Source organism: Protobothrops mucrosquamatus, unplaced genomic scaffold (genome assembly GCF_001527695.2).
Source record: "Protobothrops mucrosquamatus isolate PMUCROS unplaced genomic scaffold, P.Mucros_1.0 scaffold1475, whole genome shotgun sequence".
NCBI classification, from domain to species: domain Eukaryota; kingdom Metazoa; phylum Chordata; class Lepidosauria; order Squamata; family Viperidae; genus Protobothrops; species Protobothrops mucrosquamatus.
In genome coordinates, this window is record NW_015387653.1 from 1 (window position 1) to 19,124 (window position 19,124).

A 19,124-nucleotide genomic window follows, 5' to 3' on the forward strand; every position below is an offset into this window, starting at 1 on the left:
AAAAAAAAAAAAAAAAAGAACTTTCAAAAACAGCATTTTGTTGGGAGTGTAATAAAGGTAATATTTCTTTAAAACACATGTTTTTATGATGTCCTATACTAATCAAGTTTGGGGAAAAGCAGTAGATTATATAATATGGTGTTCCGACAGAAGTTGAATTCTCAAAGGATAATCTTCTCTTTAATACAAACCAGCTCATGGAATTTGACTACCAGGCAATGTAATTGCAGGATTGGTAAAACAAATTTATGGCCCCTTTCACTCAATGGATTGAAGACTTGATTGCATATGACATCTATGAGTGAATTGCCTATAGATGTAGACCTTGTATGGTCAACTATAATGAAATGTGGGACACATTTACACAGAATATAGTAGGTTAAAAAAGATAGCCATATAAATGCACCAGAAATACATACATCTTCACTAATGTTTGCATTAGACAAGATTGTAATTGTTTACTGTTATAATGATATATTTTATGTGTTTTGGGAATTTTTTATCATTTTAAGAGCATTTTTATGTGTTCTTTTTTTATTCTCTTTGCCAATGTATTATTACTTTCACTATTTTTGTATTTTGATCATTTTTATTATTTGTCTAATGGAAGTGAAATAGTTTGGTAAATGAGTGAAAGCATACTGTACATGAATGATAATGAGAAATCAAGCCTAATCTAACTCCAGTGGGGCGAAATTACCATTGGCAGTATTTTTCACATACTAAAATAAACAGTGTAACGTCTATTTTGGTTTTCAACCAGAGTTGGAGGTCTGCTCCTTCTTTCTTAGAATGTCTGAACAGGGATTTGGAAGGCAATAAACATATAGTAAAGATGACTTTCTATTCACGTTGATAGACATCTTCCTTCTCCAACGTGGAACTTTCTAGACGTGACTTTAATCATTTTGGGACATTAGGTTGGGAAGTTGAAATGCATGAATTGTGAAACGAGTCTGGTGATGTAATATCAAAACTGAAAAGTTGCTTATGAGTTAGTCCTGATTTACACAGGGTTACGAATTTGGGCTGCAGAAATTAGTTGGCAGCAAAGGAATCCGGAAGGCTATAGCTTCTTGCTGCCATCTTGTGATTATCTGGATTTTTACAGCCCAGACTTTGTAGTCCTAAGTATAAAGAAATTTATTTTAATTACATGCAAAGAATGAGCAACTCTTGTGTATGTTTAAGTTGTTTAAATTCAGTATTTACGATGGTTAATGCAACTGCTTCCTTCTGATGTGAACATCAATGACTCTGAAAATGTAGTTTCATGTCTATGTAAAAGACATGTCTCTTTTACATGCATTCCTAAATTAGTAATTTTAAAAATTATGTGTATGGTTAAATACAAGCAATTAAAGTAATATAATTTCATATGCATAATTTAAGATTCTTCACAGTATATTGAGAAATACTCAAGTCTTTTCTTGACTGCATTAGGTGTTATAATTTAAAAGCATATAGCTGAATCACAGAATTAATCACTGTTTATAACTGGACAAATTAGCCAGTACTGGCTGTGAAATTTCTTTCTGAAATGAAGCAAAACTTATTAATGCACGTTTTGACATAGGGAAAAGTATTAATATTAGATAGAGTTTCAAAAGGACACACTAGCAGTTTATTTATTAAATTGATATGCTATTCAATTCACTGTTGAAGTGATTCTGGGCAACTTATAAAATAATAAAAAAACAACATAAAAAAATTAATAAAGATAGGATAGAAATTAAAAACCAAGAAAAAGGGTAGCATGGAGGTAGGATCTTATTTCTACCCTGTTAGCCATCCCTGGCATAGAGCAACTATTTTAGTTGCAAAACTTTCATTTCCTTTGCATAAATCAAATTTTGAAATTTTGTAAAATAATGAGCACCGAACAGAATAGAATTAAAAACCCTCCTATGCTGATTTATCCTCTGGGTTCTAAATTCCCAAGAACCTCTCTATGTTATCACTTTACATGTGAGAATTTGTGTAACAACGTTCTTCTTATATTTTTTTAATTAAGCAAATTAATTAAAATCAATACATTACATAAAAGAAAGTTAGGTTAATTCAATAACTAGACCTAACTTGGCTTTTAAAACTAGCTACGGGAACTAACCCCCAGAGGGCTATCCATTTTTTACTGGATAGTAAAACACCCATGGGAGTTAGAAAATGTTCTCTGGTAGTTCATAGCAACTTCTAGGGGCAAAGAAGATACCATTGCTGCTTTGTATTAATTGCTTATTGACCGACCACTCTTTTTTTAAAAAAATGAATATGTGTAATATTTTGCTGTGTATAACGAAAAGGCTCGGAGAAGCTTCCCTTTATTACTCAGTGCTTTTGGCAACTTTAATATATGGGACTTCAACTCCCAGAATTCCCCTGCCAATATGGGTTACCACAGAGCCATGGTGGCACAGTGGTTAGAATGCAGTACTGCAAGCTAATTCTGCTGACTGTTGATTGCCAGCAGTTTGAATCTGACCCGCTTAAGGTTGACTCAGCCTTCCATCCTTTCGAGGTCGGTAAAATGAGGACCCAGATTGTTGGGGGCAATATGCTGACTCTGTAACCTGCTTAGAGAGGGCTGTAAAGCACCATGCTATTGCTGCCCATGCTAGTAAAAGTTACCAATGTTAAAGCACCTGGAAGCAATGGATGGAAATTAATCAAAAAGAGAAGCAATCTAGAACTAAGGAGAAATTTCCTGACAACTAGAACAATTAATCAGTGGAACTACCTGCGTCCAGAAGTTGTGAATGCTCCAACACTGGACGTTTTTACAAAGAGACTGGACAACCATTTGTCTGAAACGGTATAGGATTTCCTGCCTGAGCAGGGGGTTGGACTAGATCAGGGCTTTTCAACCTTTTCACCCATTGTACACTTTTAGGATATGGCAACATCCGAGTACCACCAGTCACCTAGCAAGGTGTCAAAAACCTGATGACCAAAAAAAAAAAAAAGGGGGGGGAAAGTGATAAAGTACAGGTAGTCCTCGACTTACAACAGTTCGCTTAGTAACTGTTCGAAGTTACAATAGCACTGAAAAAAGTGCCCTCCAAGCCACAGCCGAGCAAGACACCTGGCGGCGCTCTTCCTCCTGTATGAGGTTTTCATTGTTGTGAGCATTTCTGTTGAGGATTGGCAGCGGGGTTAGGGTGGGGGGTGTTTGGTTTTTATTCCCCCCATCTGCTGGGTGGTTGCAGCAGGTTTTGGTCACTTCACATAACCCTGGGACACTGTGACTGTCATAAATATGAATCAGTTGCCAAGCATCTCAATGTAAATCACAAGACCCTGGAGATGCTGCAACATTCCAGCTGATTGGCGCTTCTTCTGGGCTCAGCAGAAGCACCAGGATCAGTGCCGAGCTCCAGCTGGAGCCTGGCGCTGATCCTGGTGCTTCCACTGAGTCCTGATAGCCCCAAAGAAGCACTGATCCTGGCGCTTCCGCTGAGCCCTGACAGCCCTGCAGCTCCAGCCATCTCTCGCTCAGGCTTGTGCAGTGCTGCCATCGGTTCAGCTCATTCCCCTCCCCTGCTACCACTTTTCTAGGATGGTCGCTTACCACCTGCCAGATGCCAATGTACCACAGGTGGTACCCGTACCACTGGTTGAAAAGCCCTGGAGTAGATGACCTCCAAGGTTCCTTCCAACATTGTTTTTGTTGTTATTGTTGTTATTTTACCCACTACTACCCAGTTGGTAATAAAGGCTTTTATTATCTTATTTGTCTTTCACAGGGTGAAGTGAAGGAATAGTTTCCCAGTTGAACTACTATGAGGTCAGAAGCCTTGCTGCTATATTTCACACTGCTACACTTTGCTGGGGCTGATTTCCCAGAAGATCCTGAGCCAATCAGTATTTCGCATGGCAACTGTAAGTATAAAAGGCAGGAAAATGGCAGGAATATTTTTTTCTCCATCCCTTCCCAATATCAAATCATAGCTTGTTGACAAGCAAGATTAAGAACTGCAAGCATTAGCAGGGCAAAAACATCCTTTCCTCTGCGCCCTGTCATGGCATCACATTCCCTATCACTATTTTTTGATATAAAACCATTCACAAAAACCACTGTGTTCTGGGCCAGTTATATGAGTGTAGAAGAACTTTTAGTTATCATTTATGTCTATAAATCTTGTTCTTCTCCAGACTCAAGTGATTCTTGGATAAGATAAGATAACCATTATTGTCATTTTTTTACTGTGGGCACAACGTCACACATCAAAAATGAAATTTAGTTGCCCGCTCTCAAAGTGAAACATACATGACACACACCTAAACATACTATATATAACATATGTATAGACCCATACATATACATAACAAATAAATATTAAATACTGTCCATCTTGAATATATAACGGAAGGAGGAAGCTTGAGACTTCACAAGGTTAATGCTGTATGGAATGAAACCATGGCTGAATCTGGATGTTTTGCTATGGATACCATGAAACCTCCTCCCAGAAGGTAACAAGGAAAACAGATCATGAAGAGGATGTGTAGTGTCCCAGATAATCTTACGGACCCTGCTCAAGCAATGCTTATATGCTATGTCCTGGATGGGAGGGAGGGAACTGCCAATGATCTTTTTGGCCATCCAAGATGCTCTCGATTGTCCCCCTGTAGAAAGTGGTAAGGATATGAGAAGCATGTTAAACTTTCCAGTCACATCTTTTTCTTGAAAAATATTAGGCAACATTTCTTTTTTAACCAAAATGAGGCGGCCAAAACAAAAGCATTCCATTCCCTGAAACAAGAGAAATTAAGCTTTGCCATTGATCCAAACTAGCACAATTCTGAACATAATGTTAAGAATTGAAAGATTATTCATTTAACTAACTTGCTCTCTAGCTGTTTGTTTATTCACACATATATAGCAATAAACGTACCACTTCTTTAACTTTGCAATTCTATTGTAAACAGAACTAAAGAAAACAAAATAGTTTCCATTTGAGCCAATGTAAAAGCGGCAGCTTGCCTGGAAGAAGAAGAAGAAGATTAGTATCCCCCTCTGTTCCCCATTGGGATGCAAATGCATCAAAGAGAGAGCATTTGCAATGTTTAGCTTTAAAAAGGTAGATTATAAAAAGCTTAATGTAGAACTTCACTGTCACAAGTGCTACAAATTGACAGCCTCCTCCTTAAACGCTACAAATTAAGTATGAGAATTCCACCAGAGCGCACTGAAGAGTTTCTAACTATTTCATAGTTCATAATATTGAATGGGGATGTACTGTAGTTAAACAGAATAATAAATGAAGAATCCAAAATGTTTTTTTAATTTGATAAACATACAGGAGAAGTTATAGTTAGGTAGCAGAGATCTCAGAAGATTCTGTTTCATCATGGTGACGACACACCTATGAACTTCTTTTTGAAGAAATAATCTTTAATTGATCTTTAAAGACAAAGTAGACCAGTTGTGTCTGACCCACTGGCAGCATGTGGCTCTGGACAGCCAGTAATGTGGCCCCACAAGATCATAAACTTTTAACATTGTTATGTGATTTATATAGATTAGCTATATTACTGTATATATTTTCTAGGCAGCTCAAGACAATTCCTCTTCAGTCAGTGTGGCCTATGCAATAGAACCTATGCAGTAGACCAACCAAAATAAATGTAAATTGACATTGTCCTGGGCTTTCTCAAGTTTAGAGATTGAAGAATTCCCCATAAGGATGTATTTGGTGCAAGCCTTAAAAGAAAACGCTGAATTTGATTTGAGAGCACAAACTCATCTCATTTCACAATGACAATCCACATGGAAGTCTGAGCTCTTGTGTTTTAAATTAAGGAAATCAACTCTCCAAAGTACCTGCATCCAGATTTCATTCAAACTCTAGGCATAAACATTTCATTGAACTTTAACCAGCATTACACCAAGTCAAATCCTAAACTTTTTCACTGTTATATGAGAAATAAATAAATCCCAGTAATACTGATTTTAAGTTTCCTGCTGTATTAATTCTGTATTTCAGTGTTAAGGCAGAAGGACAAGAAATAAATCCATTAAATCAGATTTGGGAAATTATTCTTCAGCTACAGATACACACACACACACACACACACACACAGAGAGAGAGAGAGAGAGAGAGAGAGAGAGAGAGAGAGAGAGAGAGAGAGAGAGAGAGAGAGAGAGGTAAAATAGAAGTAACATTATTGGAATGGGACTTTGATTTTATGAGTGGAGGGAGAATAGGCACATAAGTGTTTTCTGCACACCAGTTTACTTGTCCTCTGCTATGAATAGAGGAAAACTGTGTTTTAGTGGGTGGTCATGATTAGTAAGTTTTGACATGATTTCTGGGTTTGCAGGTTCCTTTTTCCTTGTGTTGAGCAATAAGGTACTGAACTGCTCTAGTGTACTTAAGCTTTAAGAAGTATGTGAACATAAGCCTATTGAATTGGACAGAGTACCCATTGCTTCTAAAATTTTACAAGGTTTGCCTCCATTTGAGGGCACTTGAGACATTTTGTAACATAATAAAGTAAAACGGAATTTAATTAGCTTCCAATAAAATCCTTACAAGACAGTCTGCAAAGGAAATAAAACTAAATTCACTTCACCAGTACAAAACTGAAATTATTGAAAAGTTCATTGAATGAGTCTGTCTCATCCTTCCCAGAAATATGATTAGTATGTTACCCTTGCAAGCAGCCTGTAGACATGTCCATTTCATCTAATCACAAGACTGTGTGGCTTTTGGACTAATTAATAGATTCCAGGGCAGCATTTTATCCTGACAGAACAACTTTTCTAAGCTAAATCTAACTATTTAGATTGCTGCAAAGATTGACAAGAAAGCTACATACAAGTGTTAAATATTGAAATCCCCAAAGGAAGTTATCTTAACATAGGCACTCTAGATATGTTGAACTACAAATATCACCACTACTGCAAACTAGTATAGGTACTTGTCAAGGATAATGGAAGATGTATGTAGCATTTATGAAGGGCATCATGTTCTGAAGCACAGTAGCCTAGAGGTGAAGATGCTTACCTCCCACTTGGAAAGTTGAAAGTTTAATCTTAAGCAGCAACAGATGTTTCTCTATCAGGGTGCAAAGAGCAAATATCTGCTGCAAATTCCACATAGGCGTCAGGAAGGGCATCTGGCCAGTAAACACCCAGCTCCATTCAGTTGCCCCAACTCCACCCCAAGTAAAGGGATTAAAGGGTCATATAAAAAAAATCATATTCTGAAGGGGAAAAAACAATGATAATTGATGATGACGATGAATATGACAGCCATTTTTCTTACAATCAGAAGATTGTGATCAATTAGATTGTTGTGTGCAATTTAACTATAATCAGAACCATGTTAATTATAGCAACGAGGGATCTGTCTCTCACTGTATTTAGTTTTTTATTGCTTTTCTTTCAATCTTCTGTGCTTTTTGTAGATACAAAACAGTATCCAGTGTTCGTGGGTCACAAACCGGGACACAACACTCCACAAAGGCACAGACTTGACATCCAGTTGCTCATGATAATGGACAGAACCCTCTACATTGCTGCTAGGTCAGTATTTTTCAATGGTCTTAGCATATATACAAGCAGAATTGTGGGGATTGGTTTCATTAATGTTTTCTTTGGGTGACAAAATTTGAATCAGGTTTTTTGTTTATTTCCTCCTCAAGCTGCTCACATGCTCTCAAGTGGTATAGTTTGCCTGTGTTCAGTTTCCCCAAATTGCTGGCCTAAGCTCTCTTCAACTGGTCAATAAGCGATTACAAAAATGGCAGATCAGTTGGTGTCTCACTCTTGGTTTTCCTCTCCTTTATTGCATTTGTTTTTCACAGGGAAAGCGGGATGACAGTCGGTTTCTTTATGAAGCAAGAAGATGCACGTTCTGGCCACTGGAATGCTGTTTGCTTCCTAAAAAACACTGCAAAAATGGCTTGGCTCAGTTTCCATAGCTGCTCCCAAGCCCCATGATTTATGACAATCTGCCCTAACCTGACATTTTCCAGATGGCTTAGATTACATCTTCCATCATCTTCAGCTGGGGATGGGATGGGAATTGCAGTTCAGCACATCTGGAGAACTTCAGGTGGGCTGACCAAAGTAGAAACAACTTATTATTTCTAGTACTGATTGGTAGAATCAAGATAACTAGTGAATGCTTCCTGGACTATATTGGAAGAATTTTTTTTTGAGAGTGGGGCCAGGTTGTTTAAAGTAGCTACAATAAGGCCATTGAAGGATTAATACATCATTTTCATTCCTTTGAATGGAAGGTTGCATTACAGTTATTTGGCAGATTGCTTCTATAGCATAGTCCAGGGGTCTTCAAACTCTTGGCCCTTTTATGACTTGTGGACTTCAACTCCCAGAATTCCTCAGGCAGGCACACTGGCTGAGGAATTCTGGGAGTTGAAGTCCACAAGTCATAAAAGAGCCAAGTTTGAGGACCCCTGGCATAGTCTTTCATGGGCTATGAAAAGGGGGCTGCAGGTTGCCCATCCCTATTTTAATCTGTATCTGAAGTGAACAGATTGGACTCTGGCTAGAAATCTTTTTAAAAATAGCAATAATTTTATAATAGCAGAAGCAGAAAACTTTTGGCCTTCCAGATGTTTTTAATGAAAGTTTTTACAGTTCCTTCACATTAGTGATGCTGGCTGAGATTGGTGGAAATTGAGGTTCAAAAAATCTGCAGACTACCAGGTTGCCTAATCCTGCATAAAAAGAATGTTCCCTCAGAATTGAAAAATAGGAACAATCGGCAGTTGTTCTATAGACTGAAAAATCAAGCTCTCTCCCACCAACTCATCCATTTGGTATGCTAGTCAGAATGCATTTATATGCCTTCATTTGTATTGCCTTAGTAAAATTCCTGATCAGAAGGCGCTAGCTGATAGCTTCAGCTGTTACCAACCCAATTTACATATTTATCTAGTATGTAAGAAGTTAAAAAGAGCCCCACTGGACCAATCTAGGCTAGTATTCTGTAGTGGACAATGGCCACTTATAGGAATTCAGGAAACTTAGCAACTTGAGCAAGAAGCAAGGCCCTCTGTTACTGTTGCTCCCTTGCAGCTGGTATGTACCATGTGGTGGAGCAGTAAATAGGCATAGTAGTTACTCATTCATCTGGAATATTGGCATCATTCTCCTATATTTATAAAAGCAACTAACTCCATGTTTTGGGAAATAAGCAACAATGTTGTACATTCCACAAAGTTATAAAATTAAATTGTAACGATGGTAGAAGTTTAACCATTTTTAAATATATATATATATAACAAAGAGAGAGCCAGACAGAAAAGAATGGGAAATATGTGTATTTTCATATTTGGCACATTTGAAGTTTATCTGTATTACGTTACGCAAATTATGAAAAAACTTTTTTTGTTTTATCTTCAAAATCTCATATACTGTATGGGGCTGCATCTTGGCCAGTCTCTAGCTAATAACTTTCGGAGATTTTAATAAATAAAAAAAACAAGTCACAAAGGAGTAAATCTTTTTCATTAATATGAAATAAAATATGGGCTGTGAAAAGGATGGATGTTTCCTAAAGCCAGTGGCCTATCTAGCATATTTGACATCCAGAGCAGACCTTTTTTTTTTTTTTAATATCCTCACCCCTTCAGTGCTAATAGCCAGTTTGGTATAGTAGTTAAGGCCTCAGATCAAAAACAGGAAGTTCACAGTTCTTGTTCCACTTTAGTCACACAGCTATTTGGATGATCTCGGATCATTCATTTCTCTTAATCCTAGGAAGAAGGACTTGGCAAACTATTTCTGAAAAATACTGCCAAGCACATTGCAGAGGGTGGTTGCCAGGATTCAAAACTACCTTGAAGGCACATTTTTTCTCCTTCGCTGCTGTGGTCACCACTGGACTACCAAATAACGGATGGTGCACAGGCACCAGCAATGTGATTCCCACCATTGGCCTCCTCAAATATTCAGCATCAGCAGCCCCTTTTGGTCTGCATCTGAGGCAGATATCACTACTACCACTTGATACGCCACTGCCTAAAGCACTACTAGAATTGTTTCAATGGAAACTAACTTAGCAGATCATTATTAACCCTCTACTTCAGGGGTGTCAAACTGCCGGCCCCCAGGCCAGACGCGTCATCCGGAAGCCGCACCCACCCCATTGCCGGCAATGGCAAAACCGTCCCGATATGTTGCGTGATGTCATGTGACGTCGCGAGTTTGACATTTCTGCTCTACTTTGACATCTCACATTTCCTGAATTGAGTCAAAATGTGTTCTATACTGTGCTAAACAAAATCCTCAAGAGCTTCTGTATAAGGACCTTTGTATGTGACTATATGAAGACAAGCAGTCATCACTTACATTAGCTGTAAGTGTGTACAGACTTTTTATCCATGGGAAACTAATATACAGTAGACATCTCACCATACATTTCATTACTCACTTAGGGTGATTTGAGCTTGCATGCAAATTGTTTGTCTCTAGTGATGTCTTCCTGTGACCTGTTATTATGGATAAGTAGGGAAATTATTTCAAAAGGATTTCTAGTAGCAACCTCTTCTAAAGCTGAATTTGAGCATGTGCTAATTTGTATTCTATTGTAGAAGAATTAACATGGTTTTCCATTTAAAAATTAGTTAGGCTTAGGCCAATTCAAAATAGTTACATGAAATGGCAATTGAAAATGGAATTATTAAAAAAAAATTATTCCAGAACAATATTATTCAAAACCAGAAGTATTAGAATAAATAAACTGCTAAAAGGTTGTCTCAATAACTTGAACATGTAAAGGTGTTAGTTAGTGGTTTGAAAGTTATCCTAAGTTCTTGCCACCTGCTGGACTTGGGCATCCTTCAGTAGAATAAATTTCTTTTAAAGAAACCTAAAGAGTATTTTCAACGATGATAAACCAATCATGCATCAAGTATTTAATTACACTGAAATTGCAAACATCATATGAAAAATCCTTATTGGACCATGTCTAAATTGTGTTTAGGCTAAGTGTATTTTTATAGAATTGGAAAGGTCCTTTTAGGTCAAAACTCCAACAGCTGCTCAGAGGACATCCTTGACAGATGGCTGTCTAACCCTTGCTTTTATGGCTAAGATTTTTTTTCTGGCATCACGTTTGAATTCTGCCTTATTGTGATTCCATGTCTTGCACACTAAAATGACAGAGAACAAATTTTGACCTTTTGTCTTACAGGAAAGGCAACTTTGGCCTAAGTAATCATTTCCTAAACCTCCTTTTCTATAAAAAGGTCCACTATTGATGACTGGAGGGCCCTATTCTTGCTTTTCTTTGCTATTACTACTGTTTCTGTTCTCTTTCTGAGTATAAGAACACTACTAGCTTTGGAGGAGCCTTCTTCTGCACATCGTCTCTTCTATTCCTCTAAGCCAGGTGTGTCAAAGTGCCGGCCCGTGGGCCGGATGCATCATGCCAAAACCACTCCCATCCCATTGCTGGCAATAGAAAAAAAAGTCACGATACATCATGACACGTCACATGACGTTGTGAGTTTGACACCCCTGCTCTAAGCACTTCTGAGGCTTGGGTCACTACAAGATTATCAAAATTATCACCTGGAAAGATTTCAGAGTGAAGGTTTTGGAATACTCGACATTCATCAGTAGAGAAACAACATTTTTCTGCACTGAAATTACACAAAAACATTTCCGTTCCAAAAATTATTCTTTTTAAAAATGAATAAGGATAAAATGGAGCAAAAGTCTCTTTCATCTTTAGGTAATAAACTTAAAAAGTGAATCAACTGTTGATAACTATTATGAATGAAAATTTATAGTTGCTTCTGCTTTAGCAATTTGGTGTAACTGTCACAGTGACAAATAGGAATTCCAATAAAAGGAGTTTAACAAGCAACTTAGTATATTGCATTTCTTTACCCAAAATAAACAATATATTTTAATATTACATAGTTATAGCATGAGAAGTTACCTCCATTCCAGGTTTATATGGCTATTTGGCTACTTGTTAGGTAGATTTCCATCATCCTGCCATTATTTAAAGGGGTAATGAATAGCCACATTTCTTCTTTTTCATCCTTAATTGTCTGTTCCACTTTTTTGTTTTAGCAGAAATTGTATTATGTGCTGTGCCTGGTGGTGTCAGAATTTCAGCTAATGCACAAGACCTAAGGGAAAGCCAAATTTTATGCTCCAGATTATTTGAATGTTCTGAAAATCTAATTTGTTCTCTGATAGCAAAAGGAGGTGTTTTAAAATAAGAATTTGTAGAGTAATAAATGTATACCCATTTACCCATTTGTTGGACCGGTAATTCAGATGCTTTCCTCTACTGTACTATTTCCATTTCAAGAAGTTCAGTCTCCTCTTGCTTGAAAGGATTAATGTATCTACATGAAAATGCAGGTTTTGTGCCTCCATGTGTATTTGAATTTTGTGTAGAACACAGCTGCCTGTGCGCTTCATAGGTATATTTTTCATAAAACCTAATGACAAAGACATCAAGTCCTGATTACAATGTGTTAAATTAAGAATTTGAACATTTCCTACTAGACCAAGGAAGAAATAATCTAACACAGTAGGTTTTGTTTGTTTGCATTCAGTTACAAACCCTGAGGCTGCTTAACAGCTTATTGGGAGTTGCAGAATGGAAGGATAATCTATTGAGGATAAATATCATGTTAAATATTAATTTTTACCCAGTGCAGTTGCAGAAAGTTATGTAATCATTGTTAATTAGCACCCTACTCCAACTTAAGGGAAGGGCATAAAGGATCAGCCAGTTTCATGAATGAAACTGTGTGTGGGAGCAGAGAGATGATAATCAAGACTACATAATATGGAAAGTGTTTCTTGGACAAAATGTTTGAAAGTCATTGTTTCACCCAGTAATAGGCCAGGAATGGGAACCCATTGCTGAGCTATTGATACTGATAAGCATTGATATAATTTGCAATTCAACAGCATCAGAATAGTATCTGATTCGCCATCAAAATGTAAGGTGGTTTGTGTGACTCAATTATTATCCATAAAAACTCTGATTATATTATACTGATTATAGCTGTTCCCAGAATATTACGTAAACTTTCCCCTCTCATTTTTTAACTGGACAGAAACTGATAAGAACCAAGCATCCACAAAGTTCCAGTTTTCCCTGTTTAGTCCTTTGGTAATTTATGCATAATTTGTTTTCAACAGACATAAACTTCAATTATTTCCTTCCTTGTTCATTACTTTTGAGGGCAACGCATTCTTTCTCAGCTTTGGGGTTTGCATATACAACAAAACCATAGCTGTATCCCATGCACATTTACCCCCTACAGTGCTTTATATACTAGGATGCTAGATTGGGTTACAATCTGGCTTAAAGCGAGCATTGTTAATTCTGTAAGTACAGTATAACATTTGGAGAAACTCCAACTAGCTTAAAGAAATTCCAATAAATGTGTCTTTCTCCAGCACTGGAGATGGATAATCCACTAATGGGTTAACTTAATCCTCCTGCCCAATCAGATCAAGTCAGCCAAACTTGCCACGCCTGTCCTGGGCCTGTTTCTTCCCAGTTTTTTACTTGATCTGGCCCAGTGCAGATGTTGCAGTTTGGCTCACAGGCAGGTAGATACCTATTAGTGGATTATCCATTAACTGGAAAAACCTCTCTCCACAGAACCGGCCCCTGGCGTTCAAAAGGGTTGGGACCTCTGCTCTAAGTAGCAGTGAATCCTTGGAGCACTTATGTCATTAAGTATAAACTGCATAGACCCCTGGATGGTTAGCTTTACTAAAGTATTGTGATCTGAACTCTCAAGGGTCAGGCAGAAATCTCTTTATATACTTTAGGACTCTATTGCTAAAAAAAATGTCATAAGAAAGTTAGATCATCTTGCTGATATGAGGCAAGTGTTGAAGAGAATAGTACATGAAAGACAAGCAGAATTTGAATAATTAAATAATGCTTCCTATAATAGCTACATGAGAAGATTGATTTTTTTTTTCTTCTTGCCATTTTCACAAATACACTTAATTTTTTAGGTGTTCGTTTTGCCGTTTTCTCTCCCACTACATCTTTTGGTAATTTATCATATCTTCCAGGTGCACACCAGAATCATAACATGCCTTTAATGCTCATAGCTGTGGCCACGGGTCAGAAAGAGGCAGCATTATTTACATTTTATTCCCCTGTACAAGTGTGCCATAATAACGTCTGGGGCACTGTTAACTGGAGGTGGGGAAAAACAGAAGTGCTATAATTGGTTTATTTGTGTAAAAAAATGAATTAGCAAGATCGGGATGACAGAGACAATCAGCATAAAACAAAACAGCACAGATTTATATCTTCAGTTTAGCAGACTCTTTTAGTACTTGGCAGTTCTTATATGGAACAATTGTGGATCAAGTAACATGTATGGAAGCATTTTTTTTTTATTTATCTGGAAATCAGAGCCCACATAGGTCCATCATTCTGGAGTTTCCTTTTTCTGACAATTGACTGGCAAATTTGTCATAAGTCATTATAGTAGGGTTCCCAACTTGGGGTGCTCGTACCCCCTGGGAGTGTGAGACGATATTCCAGGGGGTGTGACAACTTGGGTTTTCAAAATTATAGTGTACATGCATAATTTGTTGCTGTTATTTTGAACTTTTGTAAGGGGTGCGAGAATATATCAGAAGAGTTCTAGGGGTATAGGATATAGAAAAGGTTGGTAGGGTTCCTCAGTTAGAGGGGAGTGAAATACAAAGCTGTGCTGACTCTTACCGTTTTCTTTTTTTTCTGGCACTCACTATATACAAAACATAACTGAGGGTAAATGGAACATTTTTTAGATATTGCCAGGGATAAATAATCACTTATTAATTTGCCATTCAAATGCATGTTTTTGTTTTTAACTTACTGGTCTATTTTGCCAGAGCTTTACAATGAAAATCTGCAGAAAGATAACATAGTCTTTTCATCTGTAAAATAAAAGCCAAACAAAAGAGTAGCTATGTATTAACTTTGGATCAAAGTCCTTCCAATGGAGTCAAGGAAATAATAAGCATTAAACGCGTCATAAAAGTAAATGGCAGTTTTTACAGAAGATTAAAGAATGTAAAAATAAATACAGCCACACCTTTCTCGGTATGGCATCTTAGAAAGAAAGCTGCTTTCAAAGGGGAGAAAAATCATGAAAAACTTATGAAAACCTGATTTTGTTAATAAACAAACCCCTTTTCTCCCTGTGGGAAAATGTTGTTTGTATTTTGGCTTGCTGGAAATGTTTTGAATTAGCTTTAGTTAGAAACTAACCTTGCTTCCTCCAAATAGATTTGAAAAAGCTAGTATGAATAGAAGATATTTCATTATATATACTGCACTATTTTAAAATAGCAGATACCAATTTCAATAGCAGACCTATTGTGCATAAGAAGTAGGTGGAGAATTAATGTTATTTGAAAGACCACTCTTTACAGATTTATTCTTTTTTAATCAATCTCATCCTCCTATTCTTTGCTCCAAATTCATAGTCAATCATTCAAGATTTGATTATACTGATGCTGTCTCCTGTCTTATAAAATGATATTTCCCTTGTTTTTCACATTGTTTAAGAGGGTGTAGAACAGAGGTCCCCAACCCCCAGTCCGTGGACCAGCACTGGGCCGTGGCATGCCAGAAACCAGTCTGCACAAACAAGCAAACCCCATCCATGGGATACAGGCAGTACATGAAACCATGCACCCTCTGGTCAGCAGAAAAATCTCTCTCCGTAGAACCGGTCCCTGGTTGGGGACCTCTGGTATAGAAGAATATCATATCTGTGCTCCTTGACCTTAATTTGTCTCTAAGGAGAAAGTGGCAACTAAGTTTATTAATTTATTAATTCTGAACTCTCAAAGAAAGAAAAAAGCGGAACACAAACAACTGACATTAAAATAAGTCTTACCTTCATAACTTAACTATTTTCTAATTTAACTATTCATTTAACAAAACAAAAACCAAAAAAGATGTTGTGAGCTTTTCTCCCTGTTTATATTATAAATCAAGCCACATTTCTGTTGAACTTGGAGAAATAATGTTTAAAAACAACACCACATTAGCATTGCATATACTGTTGGGCACTTCAGGCTCACTGAATGCCACCCAAAAGACTTGAGAATAGATCTTTAAGCATTTGAAGAAAAATAAACATCTGTGTGACCCATGTGATTTATTGGGACAGGGAGATGATACAAAGTTCAAAGTTCTACTTGTACCAAAATGTTTTATTGTATATTTCTGCTTGTGAAAAAGGAAAGGATGCCCTTCAACACACATCATTTATAATGTTATGTGTCTTCTGTTTCTCCCTTATGTTTTTCCAGTATTGTTCAGTTTCTGCTGTTGGTGACTGTGCTATTACTCTGTTGTTGTCTTGCAATTGGAAGTACCCTTTGTGAACAGGTCATTATCTTCTTGGCCTGTGCTTCTGTAGTGCATCTCCTTAGCCTTGTAGCCAGGACTGTGAGCCTCTGTTTAGAAGTCTACAGGGCTTCAGATGGAGTTACGCCCTTAATTTTTTTTTCCAGTAGCCAGTTCTTTTTCTTTATCTCCACACCCTTCTGTAGTTCCACAACTAACTAACCTCTCTCCAAGTTGCCTTGATCTTGGCCTCCAACTTCATTATCTGGGACAGGGGGAGGACTGGTATGTACTGCTGTTCTTTTTTATCATATAGCTAAGCATCTCTAGGATTATGGGAACGATAACATATACAAGTTGAATGGCTGTATTATGGTGGTAGAAAGAATTGTTGTGAAGGCTCTATTGCTATCTTTTAGCATACTGTCTGATGGTACTTCTCCAATGAGCTTTGGTAATGAGTTTCAAGGGTCAACTGCAAATTGTTTATCCATGAGCTTATTTATTTTATTACTTTCAAGTTTAGCTGACATGCCCGGAATTTCATGTTGTTCTCCCATCCAAAGTCTAACCAGTCCCAAACTTGCTTAGCTTTTAGACTTAGACAAGATTACTTGCATCTGCCACCTGCTAAATCTTACTAGACTATAATGCAAAATAATGAAAAATTAAGTTAAAGATCCAAATGTCCATAAATACATGTTCTGTCCAGGTATGTGTTTTCGTATTAGGAGCCACAATTCTTAATAGGAATATCTATCGCAGATTTTTTTTAACAATGATAAGATTGTTAAAGGATTATAGGAGTCAAATATTTTTCAAATTATGCAAACCTTACAGTTATCTTACAATATACTGTATCCCAATCTGCAGTCTTTCAGGTTGACTTGTTCTGTATATATAAAATATATATAAAACATTATCTATACAAAATGATTATAGGGAACCTCTGTCTTCTCAGTTAATTCCTTTTTATATTTTTGTTCATTCATAGCACATATTGAAAGAATTGTTCATGTTGAATTTGTATTGATTGTTTATCTTCTGTTACACAAAGAAAGCATAAGATATGTTGCCTAGTGTTCTTTGATATTATCCTTAGTTCCTGGCTAAGGGACAATGATTTATTTGAACACAAAGCACTCTTCCTGTGAAATATGAACCATCTGAGTTTATCTTGGCATTCTTTTTTCCCTTTGTTTACAGGGACCATATTTATACTGTTGATATGGATTCATCACAAACAGAAGAGATTTATTTTAGCAAAGTAAGTAGTTTCTGCTATTCACAAGTAAAAATAAAAAAGTAGAAAATAAATAAGAAAAAATACTCTTGCTCCTCAGGTTTTCCAGACCTGCTTTTAAAATTATCATTTTAAAAGTTTCAAAGTTATCATATAAGCAATGTGCATAAATTTGCCATTTTTGTTATGTACTTTGGGTAAGTAACTTAGCTGAGATTATAAGCACGATTTTTGCATTACAATAGAGGCACACACATTCCAACATTTTTACTTGTCAGTTTTGACTGACTTCTGTGATATTATAGTAAATACTAGTTACTCAACAAATTCTATTTAAATAGTTTAATGGTCACATTTTTCTAAGGAATTAAATAGATATATAGACATATAGATAATAAATGCAATAATTTTATGATTTTTATAATTCTTCCTCAAGACTACAGATACTCAAGAGTAAAGATAAAACTTAGAAGGCTGCCACAATATTTTGTTCTGTTAGTACTGCATTAAATATTCCAAAATTAATAGGATATGTATATGTGTCATAGTTAAGGAAGGGCTGAAAAACTCCATTTATTTCAGCACTTGAACACTTCTAGTATCCTAATAACATCTATTACATCATACTCAAGACAGATGATACAGCTAAAGTGTAAGATAACACAGCTGAGGGGAAAGAACGATGATGTAGTATCATCAAAAAGTAACTGCAAAAATGCTTAATCACTGAATTATAGATATGGGTGGAAATACTGTCCAGAATCCTAATATAACTGTTAACTTTAATGCATGTTATATATCATTTGTTTAGCATTACATCAAGCTACTCAGACTGTATATAAATAGCTCGAGTTTTCAGTGTTTCTCCCTTAAGAGCAAGTAACTTAAAACTATTGTTTTCATGGGGTAAAATCAAGTAGAGCAATAAATAAGCTGGGCTGAAATATTTCAGGTAGAATAGTATACAAAATCTAAGTGGTTTTTAAAGGCAACCTAAGTAAAAATGAAAAAAAAGTTTTGCAATGGCTTCCAAATAAAAAATGCATAAATAAAACAGTGGAAAAAAAGCTTCTAACATTGCTCTGCTTGCTTGACTAGGAATGCATGTCTTTGTGAGAAGCTAAATCTGCATAGAATAGTGTATTTCCTACTTCTGTTCCCCATTTTTTGTTGGACTTGGAGCCAAGAACCATGTAAAATAAATATTCAGATTTATTGTAAATGTTTGATGATCCTTTGCCTTGAAACATATCATTTCTGAAAATCAGAGCAGTATATGAAATGTTCAGTTTAGCTGAAATTCAGATACTTCTCTTTTTTACTGACAATTGGCAAGGGTATACAATTTCTTCACTAAGATGGCAAAACACCATCGATAGGTACTTTTAAATCCAATTCTTCATTGTTTTTTCCTCATTCAGGATCCATTGACAAATAGTCTGTTGCAATTTTGCCTAGGTGCATCAAATTTTTGACTCGTTATTAGAGTTTCATGAAAGTCTTTTTATAGGTAAAATCTACTGAAAATGCCTTAGACAGGTAAAATCATTGGCCTT

At 36.5% G+C, this 19,124-nt stretch overlaps 1 protein-coding gene across 1 annotated transcript in view; it reads left to right on the plus strand.

Moving 5' to 3' along the window:
• Positions 1-3,760: 3,760 nt before the first annotated feature.
• Positions 3,761-19,124, plus strand: part of SEMA6A (semaphorin 6A) — a 74,503-nt gene continuing 59,139 nt past the window's right edge. Inside the window, exons 1-3 of the mRNA XM_015822140.1 lie at positions 3,761-3,879; positions 7,411-7,528; positions 17,532-17,592. Of these exons, the coding sequence (XP_015677626.1) occupies positions 3,780-3,879; positions 7,411-7,528; positions 17,532-17,592 (279 nt within the window). The 5' untranslated portion in view covers positions 3,761-3,779. The remainder of the gene's footprint in view (positions 3,880-7,410; positions 7,529-17,531; positions 17,593-19,124) is intronic.